This window comes from Salvelinus fontinalis, chromosome 8 (genome assembly GCF_029448725.1).
Source record: "Salvelinus fontinalis isolate EN_2023a chromosome 8, ASM2944872v1, whole genome shotgun sequence".
Classification (NCBI taxonomy): Eukaryota; Metazoa; Chordata; class Actinopteri; order Salmoniformes; family Salmonidae; genus Salvelinus; species Salvelinus fontinalis.
Genome location: NC_074672.1, coordinates 4320253 through 4340973, shown reverse-complemented (window position 1 = coordinate 4340973; position 20721 = coordinate 4320253). Strand labels below are relative to the sequence as shown.

General features: G+C 41.2%; 1 protein-coding gene across 1 annotated transcript in view; it reads left to right on the top strand.

Annotated features, from left to right (window-relative positions):
- LOC129860393 (proline-rich protein 12-like) overlaps nucleotides 1–7292 on the top strand; it is a 52605-nt gene extending 45313 nt beyond the window's left edge. The window contains exons 13-15 of the mRNA XM_055930762.1: nucleotides 2969–3100; nucleotides 4794–4889; nucleotides 5787–7292. Of these exons, the coding sequence (XP_055786737.1) occupies nucleotides 2969–3100; nucleotides 4794–4889; nucleotides 5787–5921 (363 nt within the window). The 3' untranslated portion in view covers nucleotides 5922–7292. The remainder of the gene's footprint in view (nucleotides 1–2968; nucleotides 3101–4793; nucleotides 4890–5786) is intronic.
- Nucleotides 7293–20721: the final 13429 nt, after the last annotated feature.

Here is a 20721-nt window from a genome sequence, read left to right as displayed (position 1 = left end):
TATTATTCTACAATGTAGAAAATAGTAAAAATATAAAACCCTTGAATGAGTAGGTGTATACAGGTATACAGTTGAAGTCGGAAGTTTACATACACCTTAGCCAAATACATTTTAACTCAGTTTTTCACAATTCCAGACATTTAATCCTAGTAAAAATTCCCTGTCTTAGGTCTGTTAGGATCACCACTTTATTTTAAGAATGTGAAATGTCAGAATAATAGGAGAGAGAATGATTTATTTCAGATTGTTTTTCTTTCATCACATTCCCAGTGGGTCAGAGGTTTACATACACTCAATTAGTATTTGGTAGCATTGCCTTTAAATTGTTTAACTTGGGTCAAACGTTTTGGGTAGCCTTCCACAAGCTTCCCACAATAAGTTTGGTAAATTTTGTCCCATTCCTCCCGACAGAGCTGGTGTAACTGAGTCAGGTTTGTAGGCCTCCTTGCTCGCACATGCTTTTTCAGTTCGGCCAACAAATTTTCTATGGGTTGAGGTCGAGGCTTTGTGATGGCCACTCCAATACCTTGACATTGTTGTCCTTAAGCCATTTGTCACAACTTTGGAAGTATACTTGGGGTCATTGTCCACTTGGAAGACCCATTTGCGATCAAGCTTCAACTTCCTGACTGATGTCTTGAGATTTTGCTTTAATATATACATAAAATTTTCCTGCTTCATGATGCCATCTATTTTGTGAAGTGCACCAGTCCCTCCTGCAGCAAAGCACCCCCACAACATGATGCTGCCACCCGCGTTCTTCATGGTTGGGATGGTGTTCTTCAGCTTGCAAGCCTCCCCCTTTTTCCTCCAAACATAATGATGGTCATTATGGCCAAACAGTTCTATTTTTGTTTCTTCAGACCAGAGGACATTTATCTTTGTCCCCGTGTGCAGTTGCAAACCGTAGACTGTCTTTCTTATGGCGTTTTTGGAGCAGTGGCTTCTTCCTTGCTGAGCGGCCTTTCAGGTTATGTCGATATAGGACTCGTTTTACTGTGGATATAGATACTTTTGTACCTGTTTCCTCCAGCATCTTCACAAGGTCCTTTGCTGTTGTCCTGGGATTGATTTGCACTTTTAACACCAAAGTACATTCAACTCTAGGAGACAGAAGTTGTGTCCTTCCTGAGTGGTATGATGGCTGCGTGGTCCCATGGTGTTTATACTCGCGTACTGTTGTTTGTACAGATGAGCATGGTACCTTCAGGCTTTTGGAAATTGCTCCCAAGGATGAACTAGACTTGTAGAGGTCTACAATATTTTTTCTGAGGTATTGGCTGATTTCTTTTGATTTTACCATGATGTCAAGCAAAGAGGCATTGAGTTTGAAGGTAGGCCTTGAAATACACCCACAGGTACACCTCCAATTGACTCAAATGATGTCAATTAGAAGCTTCTAAAGCCATGACATCATTTTCCGGAATTTCCCAAGCTGTTTAAAGGCAGTCAACTTAGTGTATGTAAACTTCTGACCTACTGGAATTCTGATACAGTGAATTATAAGTAAAATAATCTAAACAATTTTTTGAAAAATTACTTGTCATGCACAAAGTAGATGTCCGAACTGTCTTGCCAAAACTTTAATTTGTTAACAAGAAATGTGTGTAGTGGTTGAAAAATTAGTTTTAATGACTCCAACCTAAGTGTATGTAAATTTCTGACTTCAACTGTGTGTGTGTATATATTTAACCACCCTTTGCCTTGATGACAGCTTTGCACACTCTTCGCATTCTCTCAACCAGCTTAATGAGGTAGTCACCTGGAATGTATTTAAATTAACAGGTGCGCCTTAAGTTCATTTGTGGAATTTATTTCCTTCATTACTTTAATGATGGACCAACACATTACGTGATCAACTGCTTTAATGATGGACCAGCAGATTATAGGTCAGTAAATATGGAAAATTTCAAGAACTTTGAAAGTTTCTTCAAGTGCAGTCGCAAAAACCATCAAGCACTATCATGAAACTGTCTCTCATGAGGACCGCCACAGGAAAGGAAGACCCAGCTACCTCTGCTACAGAGGATAAGTTCATTGGCGTTACCAGCCTCAGAAATTGCAGCTCAAGTAAATGCTTCAGAGTTCAAGTAACAAACACATCTCAAAATCACCTGTTCAGAGGAGTCTGTGTAAATCTGGCATTCATGGTTGAATTCCTGCAAAGAAATCACTACTAAAGGACACCAATAAGAAGAAGAGACTTGCTTGGGCCAAGAAACACGAGCAATGGACATTAGACCCGTGGATATCTGTCCTTTTGGTCTGATGAGTCCAAATTTGAGATTTTTGGTTCCAACCGCCGTGTCTTTGTGAGACACAAAGTAGGTGACCAGATCTCCGCATCAATTGTTCCCACCGTGAAGCAAGAAGGTGGTGTGATGGTGACACTGTTTGTGATTTATTTAGAGTTCATGGTACACTTAACCAGCATGGCTACCACAGCATTCTGCAGCGGTATGCCATCCCATCTGGTTTGCGCTTAGTCCCACTATCATTTGTTTTTCAACAGGAAAATGATCCAAAACACACCTCCAGGCTGTGTAAGCGCTATTTGACCAAGGAGAGTGTGAAGACCAGGTCATCTGATGCAGCACTCCGTCAATCATCCAACCTCAACTCAATTTGAGATGGTTTGGGATAAGTTGGACCGCAGAGTGAAGGAAAAGCAGCCAGCAAGTGCTCAGCATATGTGGGAACTCCTTTAAGACTGTTGGAAAAGCATTCCTCAGGAATGTGGTTGAGAGAATGCCAAGAGTGTGCAAAGCTGTCAAGGCAAAGGATGGCGAATTTGAAGAATCTAAAATGTAAAATATATTTAGATTTGTTTAACACCTTTTTTGGTTACTACATGATTCTATGTGTTGTTTTGATGTCTTCACTATTATTCTAGTGAATAAAATAGTACAAACTTTTGACTGGTTGTGTGTGTGTGTGGTTTCCTTCCATTTTCTCTCCACCCGTTTAGGAGACCCTGCACATGTATCCTCATATGGCGGCGGACCCCCTGGACTCAGGAGCTGTGTCGATGCGGCTCAGTGGGGAAGGCTACAACCGCAAGACCCTTAACAGAGTCAAGAAGAGCCTACCCAAACCGCAGGTGTGTGTTTGTAGGTAGTTCTGATGTAGGTGGTTTTGCATACCAAATATGCCAGATGTTGTTGTGGGGGGAGGCCAGAGGGAGTTGCTCATTTTGGAGGTGGGTTGCTCTTTTGATTCCTATATGGAGCAGACCTTTGCTGCCAAGTTGCTGAATTACCACCCCATCATGCCTTGATTACCAGTAGGGATGTGACAAATGGGAAACATTTATTTAATGTATAAACTGCTTTATCGGTTTTCTGTTAAAACAATAGAAATTCCTAAAGGTATTGCCACGCAGGACTTTGCTGCGGTCGCTTGCCTTGCTCAGCCATTTTTCCAACTCTTACCGACGATGACGTAGCGATGGAATCGTCTCCAAAATAATTGATTCCTCGACTCCTTGCACGTCGCCTTCCGACGCCAACTCCCAAGTGTCAAGATTCAGCGTTTGTTTAACAGAGGAGACAAATTTAGATGCTGCACTGTCAAGAACATAAACACTCGCATCTTTCATAGCGAGCTAGCGAGGGACGGAGAGAGGGGAGGGTCACGATAGAGTCAGGTCGGCCACCAGGCAGACATTCAGAATCGTGGGCTAGGCCTGTCTATTGGCAATCAATAGCTGTATCTCACAGTTTCTATCTCACAATGTCTCTCAACTTCTGTGAAGCGGGGCCTATCATCAATGAATAGGCTAGGATATTGGGACGCGCGAGATACAACAGCGAGATACAACATTTCAGTCACATACAGTATGTGTGCAGGTTCGCTTCACGCTTTTCACAGCGTGGTAGCCACGGGAGCAAAACAGCGGAGAAGTTGAGCCTCGCGCGTCAACCCTTTTAGTAATTGCGGAAATTGACCCACTATGCTGTTTACTTTCTATGTAAATTTCAAATAAATAATAATTGGGTTATTGATTCTTCTTAACGTTAAGGATCCCAATTTTGTTTAAACGTTCAAATCAAACTTTGTCACATGCGCCGTGAAATGCTTACTTACAAGCCCTTCACCGACAATGCAGTTCAAGAACGAGTTAAGAAAAGATTTACCAAATAAACTGAAGTAACACAATAACAAGAACGAGGCTATATATAGGTGGTACCACTAACGAGTCAATGTGCAGGGGTACAGGTTAGTCGAGGTAATTTGTACACCAGTGCAAAGTTGTGGTACTGATGTTTGGGAGCCTCGGCCGTGTACATAGGCTTGTGACGGTACATGGCCTTCAGATTGCAGGCCTGCGTAAGACAGGCAAAGCAGCTAGCTAGTTACTGCTCCGTGTCAGCTGTCATGGGCAGCATAGCTGTATGGAGAAGGTGCTTGCTGTATCCCTGAGTGTCCATATACATTGACTTCAGAAAGTGTTCTCAACCCTAGACTTCTTCAAGATTTTGTTGTTTCAATTCTTCGACTGTAATGTAATTTGTGGATTCAAATAAAGTATTTTGGGTGTGTGTTTTTGAGGGGGCGGGTGTGTTTGTGGGTGTTTTGCAGTGAGTGGGTGTTTTGCGTTCAAGGCATTACCAACAATCAGTTCAACAGCTGCTAGGTTGCGTTGCCCATCTCTCCCATAAGTTGGTAGTTTGTTTGTAGGTATTTTGCAGGTGTGCGTCATGTGCATTCTCATGTCGCACTGTTGAACCTTTGATTATATAGGTGAATTTTATTCTCTCCATATATTGTTTTTAATCTGTCTTCCCCCCCAGGACCTTAAACTGTCAACAGAATCATGTCGGATCTACAGCCTCTATCACTCCCTGCATCATTATAAATATCATACTTTCTTACACTGCAAGAAAGAGGTAAGGACATCCGCCCTGTATTTTATATTATTGTAATAGATACACCTATTTGAGATATATTTCTCTTGTTGATATTGGTTCAAGAACAGTTATTTGTGTCTCCTCTACTATGGTTTATTTAAATTTTGTTTCAATTTACCCAGCAGAAATATTACCCAAATGTATTTTATTCCTTTATCCTTGCTTAAACACACCAGATATATTGTGGTTGAAATCCCCTGCTGACATGGAGTAAATTCAATTCATCTTTGCTAATCAATGGTTGATAGGAATTCTAAATATTGTGTTTATATATTAATGCTGTCAAACAATTTAAAATAAATAATTGCACGATTTTTCAGTAGTTAATCACGATTTAATTGCAGTTTTTGAAATTGCTTAAATTTGCCTCTAAAAAGCAGGGCATTGCGTTACAGGCATACTATACTTTGATTGTAAGGGCCAGAAACACACAATTATCTGTATCGGAAACAAAATGCTCTCAAAGTTTAAGTAGGCTTACTCCCTCTTATCAATGTTCTTGAAGTTTAAGACTTGCACATAGACACACACACACACTCAAGTACTGTTAAAGCTTCAGGCATTCTAAATGAGTGTTCTTCCCATTTCTGAAACACGGAGCATATCAACCTGTCCAACTATGTTGTGAGTTCCACAGAAGACAACAGATCAGCCAGGCCTAGGCTACTTATCCATGTTCTTCAACATGAACTAGTCACGCATAAACTTTGACAGCCCTAGTTTATATTAATATTGTGTTTACCCAGCATAGATAATGTTTATTCCTTGGGTAGACACACCATAGACTTGAGACATGTCCTTCTATTTTTCAAATAGACATATTACCATAGTCTAAATATACTGTATATTGTGCTTATATTTGTGTTTCCCTGGCAGACTAACACTATAGAGCAGGCGGCTGAGGACCCTGGGCAGGAGGAGGTGGTGCAGCAGTGTATGGCCAACCAGGGCTGGCTGGACACCCTCTTCAACTCCTTCATCGAGCTGCTCACACTCAGCGCCAAGGCCTGAGCGACAGACAGAGGGGATGGAAGACAGAAAGAAAAGAGAAAGCGAAAGAACAAAAGGCACAGAAACTAGGCCCCAGGAACGGTGAGGTGGGCGAACGAGGTAAGAGGTCCCATCCCACCTGGAGTCGTGTGGGTCCGACGGACAACTTGAACGGCCACTCTAGGAACAAGAGGGTCGGTAGGTGTGATCTTGGAGAGTGACCTCTCCTTAGTTCAATGACAAAAATATAGCAATTAATTGACTTGACCTTGAGAATGGATGATGACCCCCACCGGAGCTGGTGTTGTTCCTGATTGGTCAAGAGATGACACTGACCAATCAGGAGTCAAAGACCAAGGTGAGAAAATACACCGAAGGCAGAAGGAGGAGCTATTGCACCTAGTCACGTGGATTGTCTCACAGACATCGTAAAACTGTGCGTCAGACAAAAAAACGTTTCAGAGAATCTATTACTGTCTGTTTTTACATAAATTATTTGTTTTTAAACATTGCATTGGAGGAGTGCAGTGAGCGGTGTGAATATATGGCTTGTCTGTGGAAAGGATGCAACATAACGGTGTTAATTCTCTCACTCGTTCTATGCGACAGTAGGCAGCGGCACCAGTGAGCTATGTGATAATATATAAACCCATTTAAATTATTTCCATGAGGAGGATTTTAACAAACTCTCACGAGTGCTGGGATGCCGCCTTAGCATTAACATTTTTCACATGTTAAACGTTCAGTTGTACGTACACCCACATATCCGAGCTGTCTTATTTTTTTTCTTTGACACAAAAGATGGGTGGACGAGACGGAAACCTGACATCAACTTTGTAGAGAATGGGTATATTTGAAACGGACATTGTAGTGCTTTAGTTCATCAGAATCATGCAGCTGCAAAGAGAAAGAAACATTATCAAGTTCCCCTACAGGAATGGTTATAAATGAGTCATATTTAATTTTTATGTCTGATGTTTTGCATATTACTATAACATTTTTTTTTTGTGTGGGGGGGGGGGCATTTTTCCTTGGAAAGACAGTCTGTAAATATTGTACAGTTCTTGACAAATCTTTGTTTATACATTAGATACTCAGCGAAATGCTTTGCCACGAGCAGCATCGCAGATATTGAGATGAGCGAGATGCAAGACTTCTCTCTCACAGTCATACACAGTATCTGAGCATGTGAACGGGTTGGCTTCACACTGTTGCAGCCTGGTAGCCACGGGACCAAAACAGTGGAGAAGTTGAGCCTCGCGCTTCAACCCTTTTAGTTGTTGCGGAAATTGACCCGCTATGCTGTTTACTTTCTGCATCCACGTCATATCGCTGAGTCTACCTTAAATAACTCTCCTGTATTTGAAACACAAATAAAAACGCAAAGAACAATTTGTTGTTGAAGTCAATTAATGTATATGAAATAGATTAGATTACAGAAGGGAAGTTACCCAGAGCTGTTGGTGATGTAGAAGCTGGAAAAAGAAACTGTAGACACAGCATTTTTGCTCATGGGGCATTTAAACCAGGTATGACATACGGCGACTTTCCTGGTACAACCAGTTAAGCGAAACATGACATGTGCTATCTGCTTGCCCATGTCCAACAAAGAAGCCCATCTGTCATGGGGTGGGTAAATTAAAATGTCAGTCTTTTCTGGCTAGGTCGCAAGTTTTTTTTCTTTTTTTTCTTATTCTTTGTAATACGTTTTTGGATGCGATCGTCCAAGTCAATGTTAATAAAAACCTCTTAAGGATCGGCCCCTTTTTTTCAATTTTCACCTAAAATGACATACCCAAATCGAACTGCCTGTAGCTCATGCCCTGAAGCAAGGATATGCATATTCTTGGTAGAATTTGAAAGGAAACACTTTGAAGTTTGTGGAAATGTGAAAGGAATGTAGGAGAATATAACACATTAGATCTGGAAAAGATAATACAAAGAAAAAAACTAGTTTTTTTGGTACCATCTTTGAAATGCAATTTCATCCCAGGTGCAATTTAGATTTCGGCCACTAGATGGCATCAGTGTATGTGCAATGTGTCCGACTGATCCAATGAACCATTGCATTTCTGTTCAAACTTTTGTGTCAAGACTGTCCAAATGTGCCTAATTTGTTTATTAATAACTTTTCATGTTCAAAACTGTGCACTCTCCTCAAACAATAGCATGGTATTCTTTCCCTGTAATAGCTACTGCAAATTGGACAGTGCAGTTAGATTAACAAGAATGTAAGCTTTCTGCCAATATCAGATATGTCTACGTCCTGGGAAATGTTCTTATTACTTACAACCTCATGCTAATCTTATTAGCCTACATTAGCTCAACCGTTCCGCAGGGGATCCACCAATCCTGAAGAAGTTTTAAGAGTTTGCTACAAGTGTAGCTAACGTTGTAGTCTGATGCTATCTACCGAAATTGCTTATGTAAAGCTATTTTTAAGTTAGCTAGCTACTAAGCAAGCTAGCTCGATTCTTTTCAGGCTGAGCACAACGTTTTTGACACTGCTTTTTTCTGATAAATATATTCATTGCATCCGACATGGAGTCCAGTTTCATAATATTACCGTATGTCCCAGCTGCTTGCCGTAGTTTTGAAGTAATCACAATAAACAGGCCATATTTTAGGGCACATTTCACCCTTCCAGCTGCTATTAGTTCTATTGAGCAGCGTGGCACCAACTCGCCTTCCGAATGTTCTGCTTCACAATACAATTTAAACTGGCAGGAGAAATTTGGACAATGTTTGTTTTCTAAATGGCTTCTGGGTAATTTGATATGTGTCAATCTGTTCGTTCGTAGGCATCGAATTGAGCGTATGCTGCGCGGGTTCACTGAGTTACAAACCAAATGGATGGGTCTAGCTCATTTATTTGTTGATCTGATGTAGTTGGTACCTCAGATTATCAACCCAGCGAAATAAGTATGTAGTATCTGCAGATGGCCACGGTGAGGAGCAATTTTTTTGCTGGGAAAAAACGCTAACCCTTATACCTATTGTAACCCTGAACAGACAGTAAACTTAGAATTGGGTAGCCTATAACACTTTTAGAAATTATTTTTTTCTTTATAATATGTCAGTAAATACCATTATAGGACTAAATACTTAACCTAAGTATTTGCTGTTTTTTTTTTTTTTTATGGTATTTTTTATTGCAAGGCAGAACACTTCTAATAAACAAGCCACATTTATAAAAAAAATAAAAAAATGATTATTTAAAATGTGGTTTGAACTGCGACTTAGTAACCTCTATGTGAAAGTCCAGCAATTGGCATGGGCAGGTTTGAGACTGATCTCTTGAATTGATAAGAAAAATATACTCTACTTTATTTCACAGCTGTCTCCAATGTCTTTACGGTCTTTGAATATTCACAGGTCCACTCCTGGCAGCAGATATTGCAGTAAGGAAACAGCTCAGCAGAAGCAAAGGCTCTTTTGAGAGCCACCATATTTATTAAAAACGACTAATTTCCTGTGTCTGTGTTTTTTATACAGTGCATTCCGAAAGTATCCAGACATTTTCCAGATTTTGATACATTACAGCCTTACTCTAAAACTTTGTTGAAGCACCTTTGGCAGCGATAACAGCCTCAAGTCCTGGGTATGACGCTACAAGCTTGGCACACCTGTATTTGGTGAGTTTCTCCCATTCTCTGCAGATCCTCTCAAGCGCTGTCAGGTTAGTTGGGGAGTGTTGCTGTACAGCTATTTTCAGGTCTTTCTAGAGATGTTTGATTGGGCTCAAGTCCGGACTCTGGCTGGGCAACTCAAGGATATTGAGAGACTTGTCCCAAAGCCACTTCTTGGCTGCGTGCTTAGCGTCGTTGTCCTGTTGGAAGGTGAACCTTCGCCCCAGTGTGAGGTCCTGAGCGCTCTGGACCTTTCATCAAGGTTCTCACTGTACTTTGCTCTGTTCATCTTTCCCTCTCCTGACTAGTCTCCCGGTCCCTGCCGCTGAAAAACATCCCCACAGCATGACGCTGCCACCACCATGCTTCACCGTAGGGATGGTGCCAGGTTTCCTCCAGACGTGAAGCTTGGCATTCAGGACAAAGACTTTAATCTTGGTTTCATCAGAAACAGAGAAGTTTGTTTCTTATGGTCAGAGTCCTTTAGGTGCCTTTTGGCAAACTCCAAGGGGGCTGTCATGTGCCTTTTACTCAGGAGTGGCTTCCGTCTGGGCACTCTACCATAAAGGCCTGATTGGAGTGCTGCAGAGATGGTTGTCCTTCTGGAAGGTTCCCCCATCTCTACAGAGGAACTCTAGAGCACTGTCAGAATGACCATCAGGTTCTTGGTCACCTCCCTGACCAAGGTCCTTCTCCCCCGGTTACTCAGTTTGGCTGGGCAGCCAGCTCTAGGAAGAGTTTTGGTGGTTCCTAACTTATTCCATTTAAGAATGATGGAAGCCATTGTGTGCTTGGACCTTCAATGTGGCAGAAATGTACCCTTCCACTTCTACGGACAATTTCCTTTGACCTCATGGCTATGTTTTATATAAGGACCTTATATAGACAAGTAGGTGCCTTTCCAAATCATGTCAAATCAATTGAATTTACCACAGGTGGACTCCCAAGTTGTAAACACATCTCAAGGATGATCAATGGAAGCAGGATGCACCTGAGCTCAATTTCAAGTCTTCTACTAAAAGGTCTGTATACTTTTGTAAATAAGGTATTTCTGTTTATTTGTAATACATTTGCAAAAATGTCTAAACCTATTTTCACTGTCATTATGGAGTATTGTGTGTAGAGTAACATTTATTTTATTTAATACATTTTAGAGTAAGCTATAAAGTAAAATGTGGAGGAAGGGGTCTGAATACTTTCTGAATGCACTGTATGTTAAAGGTAGAATTCCATTTTTGGACTTATAAAGTAATGATAATACCATTGATCCCTTTTGATTCTTGAAGAATATTACATGTACCCCATAAGAACCCAAAATACAAGTTTCTTTTATGCCAATGTTTATAAACAATGTAAATATATTTTTCGTGCATTTCCTTGGCTAATCGCATTGTCGGTCACGACTCGGGCAATGGTCTCGAGCAACTCCAATGTATGCATCTGATTGGCTAATATTCTTCCTGCTAATGTGCCCTCTTGATGCTGTCAATAATGTGTTGCATGTATTTTAGTGCCTAGTGGATTTGCTCTCGACTCGTGATAATTCACAAGTTCGAATTTTGCATGCAGCAACATTGCTTTTTTTCTTTTTTTTTAAGCCGTTTACATTTGATTTTAAGGGCTATGGCATGCCATTTCAATGTTATTTATATATCTAGTGAACTGTGTAAATTAGATTAGCACACTTGTCAGTACCAAGTGTCTGAAATCTTGAAGAAACGTCAGAATTTCATTTGTAGTCGTGCTGCCACCTTGTGGTATAATTGAGATTTGTAGTACCTGGATAGGAAAATATGTTTTTCTTGACTAGAGGCGACTGAATTCAGGATTATTGATAATCGTTATTGAAATAGTAATCAAGTATAATTTCTAAACATTTAAAACTGGTAATATTATTTTAAACATCATTATAATAAACACATTGTAGCTGGGTAATATCTAATATGTAACAGACACACACAGACAATGGAAATTAGCCCTTAATTTTTAATGATTCGGCTCTGAAAACAGCTTTTGGTTTTTTGAAAGAATACTGTGTTCAAGATTGTTGCACCGACACTCATATGCTAGTGAATGTAATCACAAAGGTTTTTGGTGCATTTCAATAGAGCCCCAACTAGAGCGGCAGACATTTAAAACAATATACAAAGAAGTCATAAAAATAATACATATACACAGTCCTGTAAATAGAGTATGATTCCGGGGTGGGAATTGGCTCTTAAAATAGCCTTTGTTTTGGGTTCGGGAAGAGCAACAAAGCTAAATATTAGAACCCAAATCAAATGACTAAAGTTATGACTGTAACCTGCCATTTCAATTTTAACAACCCAGCAACAGACAACCAAGAACGCTGAAGGTCATTGGCCACCGACGAAATTACATCAACACACTTTATCTACTGTAGCTTTGATTGGACTAATCATGTCAACATCATACGTACACAATCTTAGCTAGACAAGCAGTCATCATCACGAATCATATCGACAAATCTGGCAAATCCCTTTCAATCCGTGTAATATGAAGATAAATTATGGATAAAACGTATCGGTGCTCATCAGCCATTGGACATAAACATAACACAAGTCGGAAATCCCAAATTCAACAATTAGTAGTTCGTAAGGAATCAATGGTAAACTGCAAGCGTCGCAAAGACGTCATTATTTTTGCTTCCCCTACCTGCTATTCGGTGGAGAGGGTGTGCGGTCCATGTCTGGGTTTAAGAATTCAACACATCTGTCTGAAAGGATCTGTTTTCCAAGTTTAAAAGGATAAACGTTCACATGCAATACGATGGGCCAGAAATGGTTAAATATGTTGGCAATGCTGTCAATCCAGCATGACTTCTGCCACGTTCAAAACAACTGGAAACTCTGAACTGGGAAATCTCAGACTTCAGTGCGTTCAAGAGAACTGGGAACTCGGGAAAGAACATGCTCGGACAGGGAAAATAAATTCAGGGGTCATCCAACTCGGAATTCCAAGTGTGGAACTCGGGCCTCTTTCTAGAGCTCCGACCTGAAGATCACTGACGTCATGATTCGTTCTTGTTTTAAAAAAACATCCTCATCCGATTTGAGACTGGGATGTAGATTCACCTTCCAGCAGGACAATGACCGTAAGCATACTGCTAAGTCAACACTCAAGTGGTTTAAGGGGAAACATTTAAATGTCTTGGAATGGCCTAGTCAAAGCCCAGACATCAATCCAATTGAGAACCTGTGGTATGACTTAAAGATTGCTGTACACCAGTGGAACCCATCCAACTTGAAGGAGCTGGAGAAGTTTTGCCTTGAAGAATGGGCAAAAAATCCCAGTGGCTAGATGTGCCAAGCTTATAGAGACATACCCCAAGAGACTTGCAGCTGTAATTGCTGCAAAAGGTGGCTCTACAAAGTATTGACTTTGGGGGGCTGAACAGTTATGCACGCTCAAGTTCAGTTTTTTTTGTCTTATTTCTTGTTTGTTTCACAATAAAAAATGTTTTGCATCTTCAAAATGGTAGGCATGTTGTGTAAATCAAATGATACAAACCCCCCCAAAAATCTATTTTAATTCCAGGTTGTAAGGCAACAAAATATGAAAAATGCCAAGGGGCGTGAGTACTTTCGCAAGCCACTGTATGTGTAGTGTGCAATCATCAGCATACATAGTCATTTTAGCTTCTTGTAAGACCAGTGGCAAATCATTTGTAAAAATAGAGAAGAGTAACAGCCCAAGGCAACTGTCCTGAGGGATACTGCACAGTACATATCTAATGTTAGAGAAGCTTCCATTTAATAATACTGAGTTTTGTTGGATAAGTAACTCACCATGTGATGACAGGTCATGACATGGTGAGGTCATAATATGGTGAAGCCATAAGTTAGTTTTTTTCATTAACAAATGATGATGATCTATAACATCAAATGCTGCACTGAACTCTAACAATACAGCTCACACAATCATCTTATTTTCAATTTATATCAGCCAATCATCAGTCATCTGAGTCAGTGCAGTACAATTTGGGTGCTCTTCCCTATATGCATGCTAAAAGTCAGTTGTTCATGTGTTCTTAAAAAGATAGCATTGTATTTGTTCAAACACAATTCTCTCCATCTGTTTTCTAACAAGCAACAAGCTGATTGGGTGGCTGTTAGAGCCAGCAAAGGGTGCTTTACTAGTTATAGGTAGCGGTACTACTTTAGCTTCCTTCCACGCCTGTTAACACACACACTCCTTTAGGCTTTGGTTAAAGACATCAACTTCAATGAACGATGAAGATAAATTGTTTTTTTTGGCCCGTATTGTCATTTATCTTATTTTGGTACGGTAATTATAATATTATTGTTCTGGACATTGTAAATTAGGTTTAGAGTGTTTAATTACACTAAATTACACATTTAATAGCTTTATATTTTCATTATAAAAAAAGTGCATTATTTAAAAAGTGACATGCATCATTGCTAAAAAAACAACAATAACATTGGCAACAGTAGCAGGCGCTTGGCCCTTCTACCTGTACCTCGGAAATTCTAAACAGCATCACTAACAAAAGCTGCTGGGGGGAAAATCCAGAGCTCTCTGCTACCGCACTGCAAGTGGTACCGGAGTGCCGAGGCTACGTCCAAGAGGCTTCTAAACTGCTTCTACCCCCGAGCCATACCAGGAGACAGGCCAGTACATCAGGAGACGTGGAGGAGGCCGTAGGAGGGCAACAACCCAGCAGCAGGACCGCTACCTCCGACTTTGTGCAAGGAGGTGCACTGCCAGCGCCCTGCAAAATGACCTCCAGCAGGCCACAAATGTGCATGTGTCTGCTCAAACGGTCAGAAACAGACTCCATGAGGGTGGTATGAGGGCCCGACGTCCACAGGTGGGGGTTGTGCTTACAGCCCAACACCGTGCAGGACGTTTGGCATTTGCCAGAGAACACCAAGATTGGCAAATTCGCCACTGGCGCCCTGTGCTTTTCACAGATGAAAGCAAGTTCACACTGAGCACATGAGCACATGTGACAGACGTGACAGAGTCTGGAGACGCCGTGGAGAACGTTCTGCTGCCTGCAACATCCTCCAGCATTACCGGTTTGGCGATGGGTCAGTCATGGTGTGGGGTGGCATTTCTTTGTGTGGCTGCACAGCCCTCCATGTGCTCGCCAGAGGTAGCCTGACTGCCATTAGGTAACGAGATGAGATCCTCAGACCCCTTGTGAGACCATATGCTGACACATGCACATTTGTGGCCTGCTGGAGGTCATTTTGCAGGGCGCTGGTAGTGCACCTCCTTGCACTAAGGCGGAGGTAGCGGTCCTGCTGCTGGGTTGTTGCCCTCCTACGGCCTCCTCCACGTCTCCTGATGTACTGGCCTGTCTCCTGGTAGCGCCTGCATGCTCTGGACACTACGCTGACAGACACAGCAAACCTTACCCCTCTCCCCACGCTGCTGCTATTCTCTGTTATTATCTATGCATAGTCACTTTAATAACTCTACCTACATGTACATATTACCTCAATTACCTCGACTAATCGGTGCCGCCGCACCTTTTATTTCTTTTCTTTTCCTTTTATTTACCTTTTTTTTTTTTTTTTTGTAGGTATGTTTCTTAACTGCATTGTTGGTTAAGGGCTTGTAAGTAAGTATTTCACTAAGGTCTACACCTATTTTATTTGGCGCATTTGACAAATAAATATTTGATTTGGCAGTAGAATGGCCTTACTGAAGAGCTCAGTGACTTTCAACGTGGCACCTTTCCAACAAGTCAGTTCGTCATATTTCTGCCCTGCTTCAACTGCCCCGGTCAGCTGTAAGTGCTGTTATTGTGAAGTGGAAAAGTCTCGGAGCAACAACGGCTCAGCCGCGAAGTGGTAGACCACCAAAAGTCTGTCAAGCAACAAATTAAATGGGGCCAAACATTGTAATTCACACAGGTACTAATGATTTGATGGCAATGCAAGGACATGTAGCTCCTGCAATGGACCAAGTGGCAGCCAGAGCTGCAGTGACATTTCCTAACACCAAAATCACTATGTCCACCATGTGGCGATGTGCCCTTCCACATTTATTCAGAGCAACAATGCTGAGCTGTCTAGAGGCTGTGCTCTGTTATACAGTGCTTACCTAGCGAAACACCGTGACGTTCACCCCAGCTGATGTACGACCTAGCATACTTCAACTTAAGCATACTTAAACAAGCAGGGTGCCCCCACGCTAACAGGACAACACCCCAATCAGAAGAGACCCACAGTCCAGCAAGACAGCTATGCAGAAGTGGCACAAATAATAGAACACCCTGTTGCTGGCGCGCTTAACCAGGTAAGGCATCTGATGAACATAATGTGCTCAAATCCAGTAATTCCTTCTTTTTGTTATTACATCCCATTATCATTATGAGTTAAGTTTTATCCAGGACAGGGTTAAAGTTAGCTCATATTAATATAGGTAGCCTCCGATACAAAGTTCATGAGATTTAGTAATTTGCTCATCTTTGATAATATTAATATATTTGTCATTTCTGAGACTTGGTAAGACAGCACCTTTTGATACAGCAATAAGAATAGTAGGAAATAACCTCTATAGAAAAGGCAGGGATGTCTACGGGGTTGCTGTACATATTCAGAGCCATATTCCTGCTCAGAGAGGATCTCATGGAAAATGAAGTAGAAGTGCTGTGGATGCAGGCTTGTGTCTCATCTGGAGCCTCTTCTTTTAGGGTGCTGCGATAGACCAAGTGCAAACTGTCAGTATCTGGAGAATGTGTCTGATGGTCTCGAATGCGAACAGAGTCATGTATTTTCTTGTTGACCTGAACATTGACTGGTTATCATCTATTTGTCCTCTCAAGAGGACGCTTCTTACCTTGACTAATGCCTGTAACATGACCCACGGTATCACTCAACCAACTAGAGTGTCTACCAATAGTGTTGGGTCTGTGACATCCACTTGTATTGATTATATCTTCACCAATGTTGCTCCAAAGCAATATCAGTTCCCATTGGCTGAGGGACCATAACATTGTGGCAATAACAAGGAAAGCTGAAGTATCAAAGGCAGGGCCTAAAGTTATTTATAAGACGACATACAAAATGTTTTCTCAGGACTCATACGTATGAGGAGAATCTAGATGCAGCACTTGGAATATTTGTAAGAATATTATTTCCAGTTGCCAAACATGCACCTATTTAAGAAACTAATTGTGAGAACTGTTAGAGCCCTGATTCGACGATTAATTGAAAAGTTGTATGGTTCAAAGAATTTATGCAAAAAAGGCAGCAAACAAGTCAGGCTGCTCAATTGAAAAATGTGACTTTGGAGCACCTTAAATAATTTACAGGCAATGCTACCAAATACTAATTGAGTGTATGTGAAACAAAAGCTGAAATAAATCATTCTCTCTACTATTATTCTGACATTTCACATTCTTAAAATAAAGTGGTGATCCTAACTGACCTAAAACAGGGAATTGTTTACTAGGATTAAATGTCAGGAATTGGGAAAAACTGAGTTTAAATGTATTTGGCTAAGGTGTATGTAAACTTCCGACTTCAAATGTATGTGACACGTATTAATGCCAAAATAACATGCAAAACCGGCAACAATTTTAAAAAGTATATAGACAGTACCAGTGTAAAGTTTGGACACACCTACTCATTCAAGGGTTTTTCTTTACTTTTATTATTTTCTACATTGTAGAATAATAGTGAAGATGTCAAAACTATAAAATCAACCTAATGGAATCATGTAGCCACCCTTCCCTTGATGACAGCTTTGCACACTCTTGGCATTCTCTCAACCAGCTTCATGAGTTCGTCACCTTGAATGTATTTTAATTAACAGGTGTGCCTTGTTAGAAGCTCATTTGTGGAATTTCTTTCCTTCTTTAATGTGTTTGAGCCAATCAGTTGTGTTGTGGCAAGGTAGGGGTTATTTGGTAAAAGACCAAGTCCGTATTATGGCAAGAACAGCTCAAATAAGCAAAGAGAAACAACAGTCCATCATTACTTTCAGACATGGAGGTCAGTCAACCCGGAAAATGTCAAGAACTTTGAAAGTTTCTTCAAGTGCCGTCGCAAAAACCATCAAGCGCTATGATGAAACTGTCTCATGAGGACCGCCACAGGAAAGGAAGACCCAGAGTTACCAATGCTTCAGAGGATTAGTTAGTTAGCTGCTCCTCAGATTGCAGCCAAAATAAAAGCTTCACAGAGTTCAAGTAACAGACACATTCACTGTTCAGAGGAGACTGGGTGAATCAGGCCTTCATGGTCGAATTCCTGCAACGAAACCACTACTAAAGGACACCAATAAGAAACACGAGCAATGGACATTAGACCGGTGGAAATCTGTCCTTTGGTCTGATGAGTCTATATTTGAGATGTTTGGTTCCAACCGCTGTGTCTTCTTGAAACGCAGAGTATGTGAAGGGATGATCTCTGCATGTGTGGTTCCCACTGTGAAGCATGGAGGAGGAGTGTGATGGTGTGGGTGTGCTTTGCTGGTGACACTGTCTGTGATTTATTTAGAATTCAAGGCACACTTAACTAACATAGTTACCACAGCATTCTGCAGCGATACGCAATCCTATCTGGTTTATGCTTAGTGGGACTATCATTTGTTTTTCAACAGAACAATGACCCAATACGCACCTCCACGCTGTCTAAGGGCTATTTGACCAAGAAGGAGAGTGATGGAGTGCTGCCTCAGATGACCTGGCCTCCACAATCCTCCGACCTCAACCAAATTTAGATGGTTTGGGCTGAGTTGGATCGCAGAGTGAAGGAAAAGCAGTCAACAAGTACTCAGCATATGTGGGAACTCCTTCAAGACAGTTGGAAAAGCTTTCCTCATGAAGCTGGTTGAGAGAATGCCAAGTGTGTGCAACTTTTACTGTTACTTTATATACAGTGCATTCGGAAAGTATTCAGACTTTTTCCACATTTGCTTATGTTACAGCCTTATTTTAAAATCTATACGTTTAAAAAAAAAAAAAAATCTTATCAATCTTGACACAATACCCCATGGTGACAAGCAATAGAAGTGCCTCAACACTCCTGTTTCGGAGCTCTAAGGACAATTCGTTTAACATCTTGGCTTGGTTTTTGCTCTGACATGCACTGTCAACTCTGGGACCTTATATAGTGTGCCTTTTCCAAATCATGTCCAATCAATTGAATTTACCACTGCTGAACTCCAATCAAGTTGTAGAAACATCTCAAGGATGATCAATGGAAACAGGATGCACTGAATACTTATGTAAAAAAATATATATATGCAGTGGGGAGAACAAGTAATTGATACACTGCCGATTTTGCAGGTTTTCCTACTTACAAAGCATGTAGAGGTCTGTAATTTTTATCATAGGTACACTTCAATTGTGAGAGACGGAATATAAAACAAAAATCCAGAAAATCACATTGTATGATTTTTAAGTAATTCATTTGCATTTTATTGCATGACATAAGTATTTGATCACCTACCAACCAGTAAGAATTCCGGCTTAAGTTTTTCTTTAAGAAGCCCTCCTGTTCTCCACTCATTACCTGTATTAACTGCACCTGTTTGAACTTGTTACCTGTATAAAAGACACCTGTCCATACACTCAATCAAACAGACTCCAACCTCTCCACAATGGCCAAGACCAGAGAGCTGTGTAAGGACATCAGGGATAAAATTGTAGACCTGCACAAGGCTGGGATGGGCTACAGGACAATAGGCAAGCAGCTTGGTGAGAAGGCAACAACTGTTGGCGCAATTATTCGAAAATGGAAGAAGTTCAAGATGACGGTCAATCACCCTCGGTCTGGAGCTCCATGCAAGATCTCACCTCGTGGGGCATCAATGATCATGAGGAAGGTGAGGGATCAGCCCAGAACTACACGGCAGGACCTGGTCAATGACCTGAAGACAGCTGGGACCACAGTCTCAAAGAAAACCATTAGTAACACACTACGCCGTCATGGATTAAAATCCTGCAGCGCACGCAAGGTCCCCCTGCTCAAGCCAGCGCATGTCCAGGCCCGTCTGAAGTTTGCCAATGACCATCTGGATGATCCAGATGAGGAATGGGAGAAGGTCATGTGGTCTGATGAGACAAAAATTGAGCTTTTTGGTCTAAACTCCACTCGCCGTGTTTGGAGGAAGAAGAAGGATGAGTACAACCCCAAGAACACCATCCCAACTGTGAAGCATGGAGGTGGAAACATCATTCTTTGGGGATGCTTTTCTGCAAAGGGGACAGGACGACTGCACCGTATTGAGGGGAGGATGGATGGGGCCATGTATCGCGAGATCTTGGCCAACAACCTCCTTCCCTCAGTAAGAGCATTGAAGATGGGTCGTGGCTGGGTCTTCCAGCATGACAACGACCCGAAACACACAGCCAGGGCAACTAAGGAGTGGCTCCGTAAGAAGCATCTCAAGGTCCTGGAGTGGCCTAGCCAGTCTCCAGACCTGAACCCAATAGAAAATCTTTGGAGGGAGCTGAAAGTCCGTATTGCCCAGCAACAGCCCCGAAACCTGAAGGATCTGGAGAAGGTCTGTATGGAGGAATGGGCCAAAATCCCAGCTGCAGTGTGTGCAAACCTGGTCAAGAACTACAGGAAACGTATGATCTCTGTAATTGCAAACAAAGGTCTCTGTACCAAATATTAAGTTCTGCTTTTCTGATGTATCAAATACTTATGTCGTGCAATAAAATGCAAATTAATTACTTAAAAATCATACAATATGATTTTCTGGATTTTTGTTTTAGATTCCGTCTCTCACAGTTGAAGTGTACCTATGATAAAAATTAGACCTCTACATGCTTTGTAAGTAGGAAAACCTGCAAAATCGGCAGTGTATCAAATACTTGTTCTCCCCACTGTATATACATTTGCAAAAATGTCTTAACCTTTTCACTTTTTCATTATGGGGTATTGTGTGTAGATTGATGAGGGTAAAACATTATTCAACCAATTTTAGATTAAGACTGTAATGAAGCAAAATGTGGAAACAGTCAAGGGGTCAGAATACTTTCCAAATGCACTACAAATGGATAAAGCTATGCAGAAATATAGCAGCAGTTAACAATGAATGTCCAGAAATGGGGTGCAATAGCATGAGGCATTGTAGGCTGAATTTATAGCACAGTCATTTTTCAATGGCTACCTTTTTATATTTTTTTGTTTGCTTGCCATGCTAACAAAAGTAGCAAGCAAAGCCATAAAGCAGGCCTA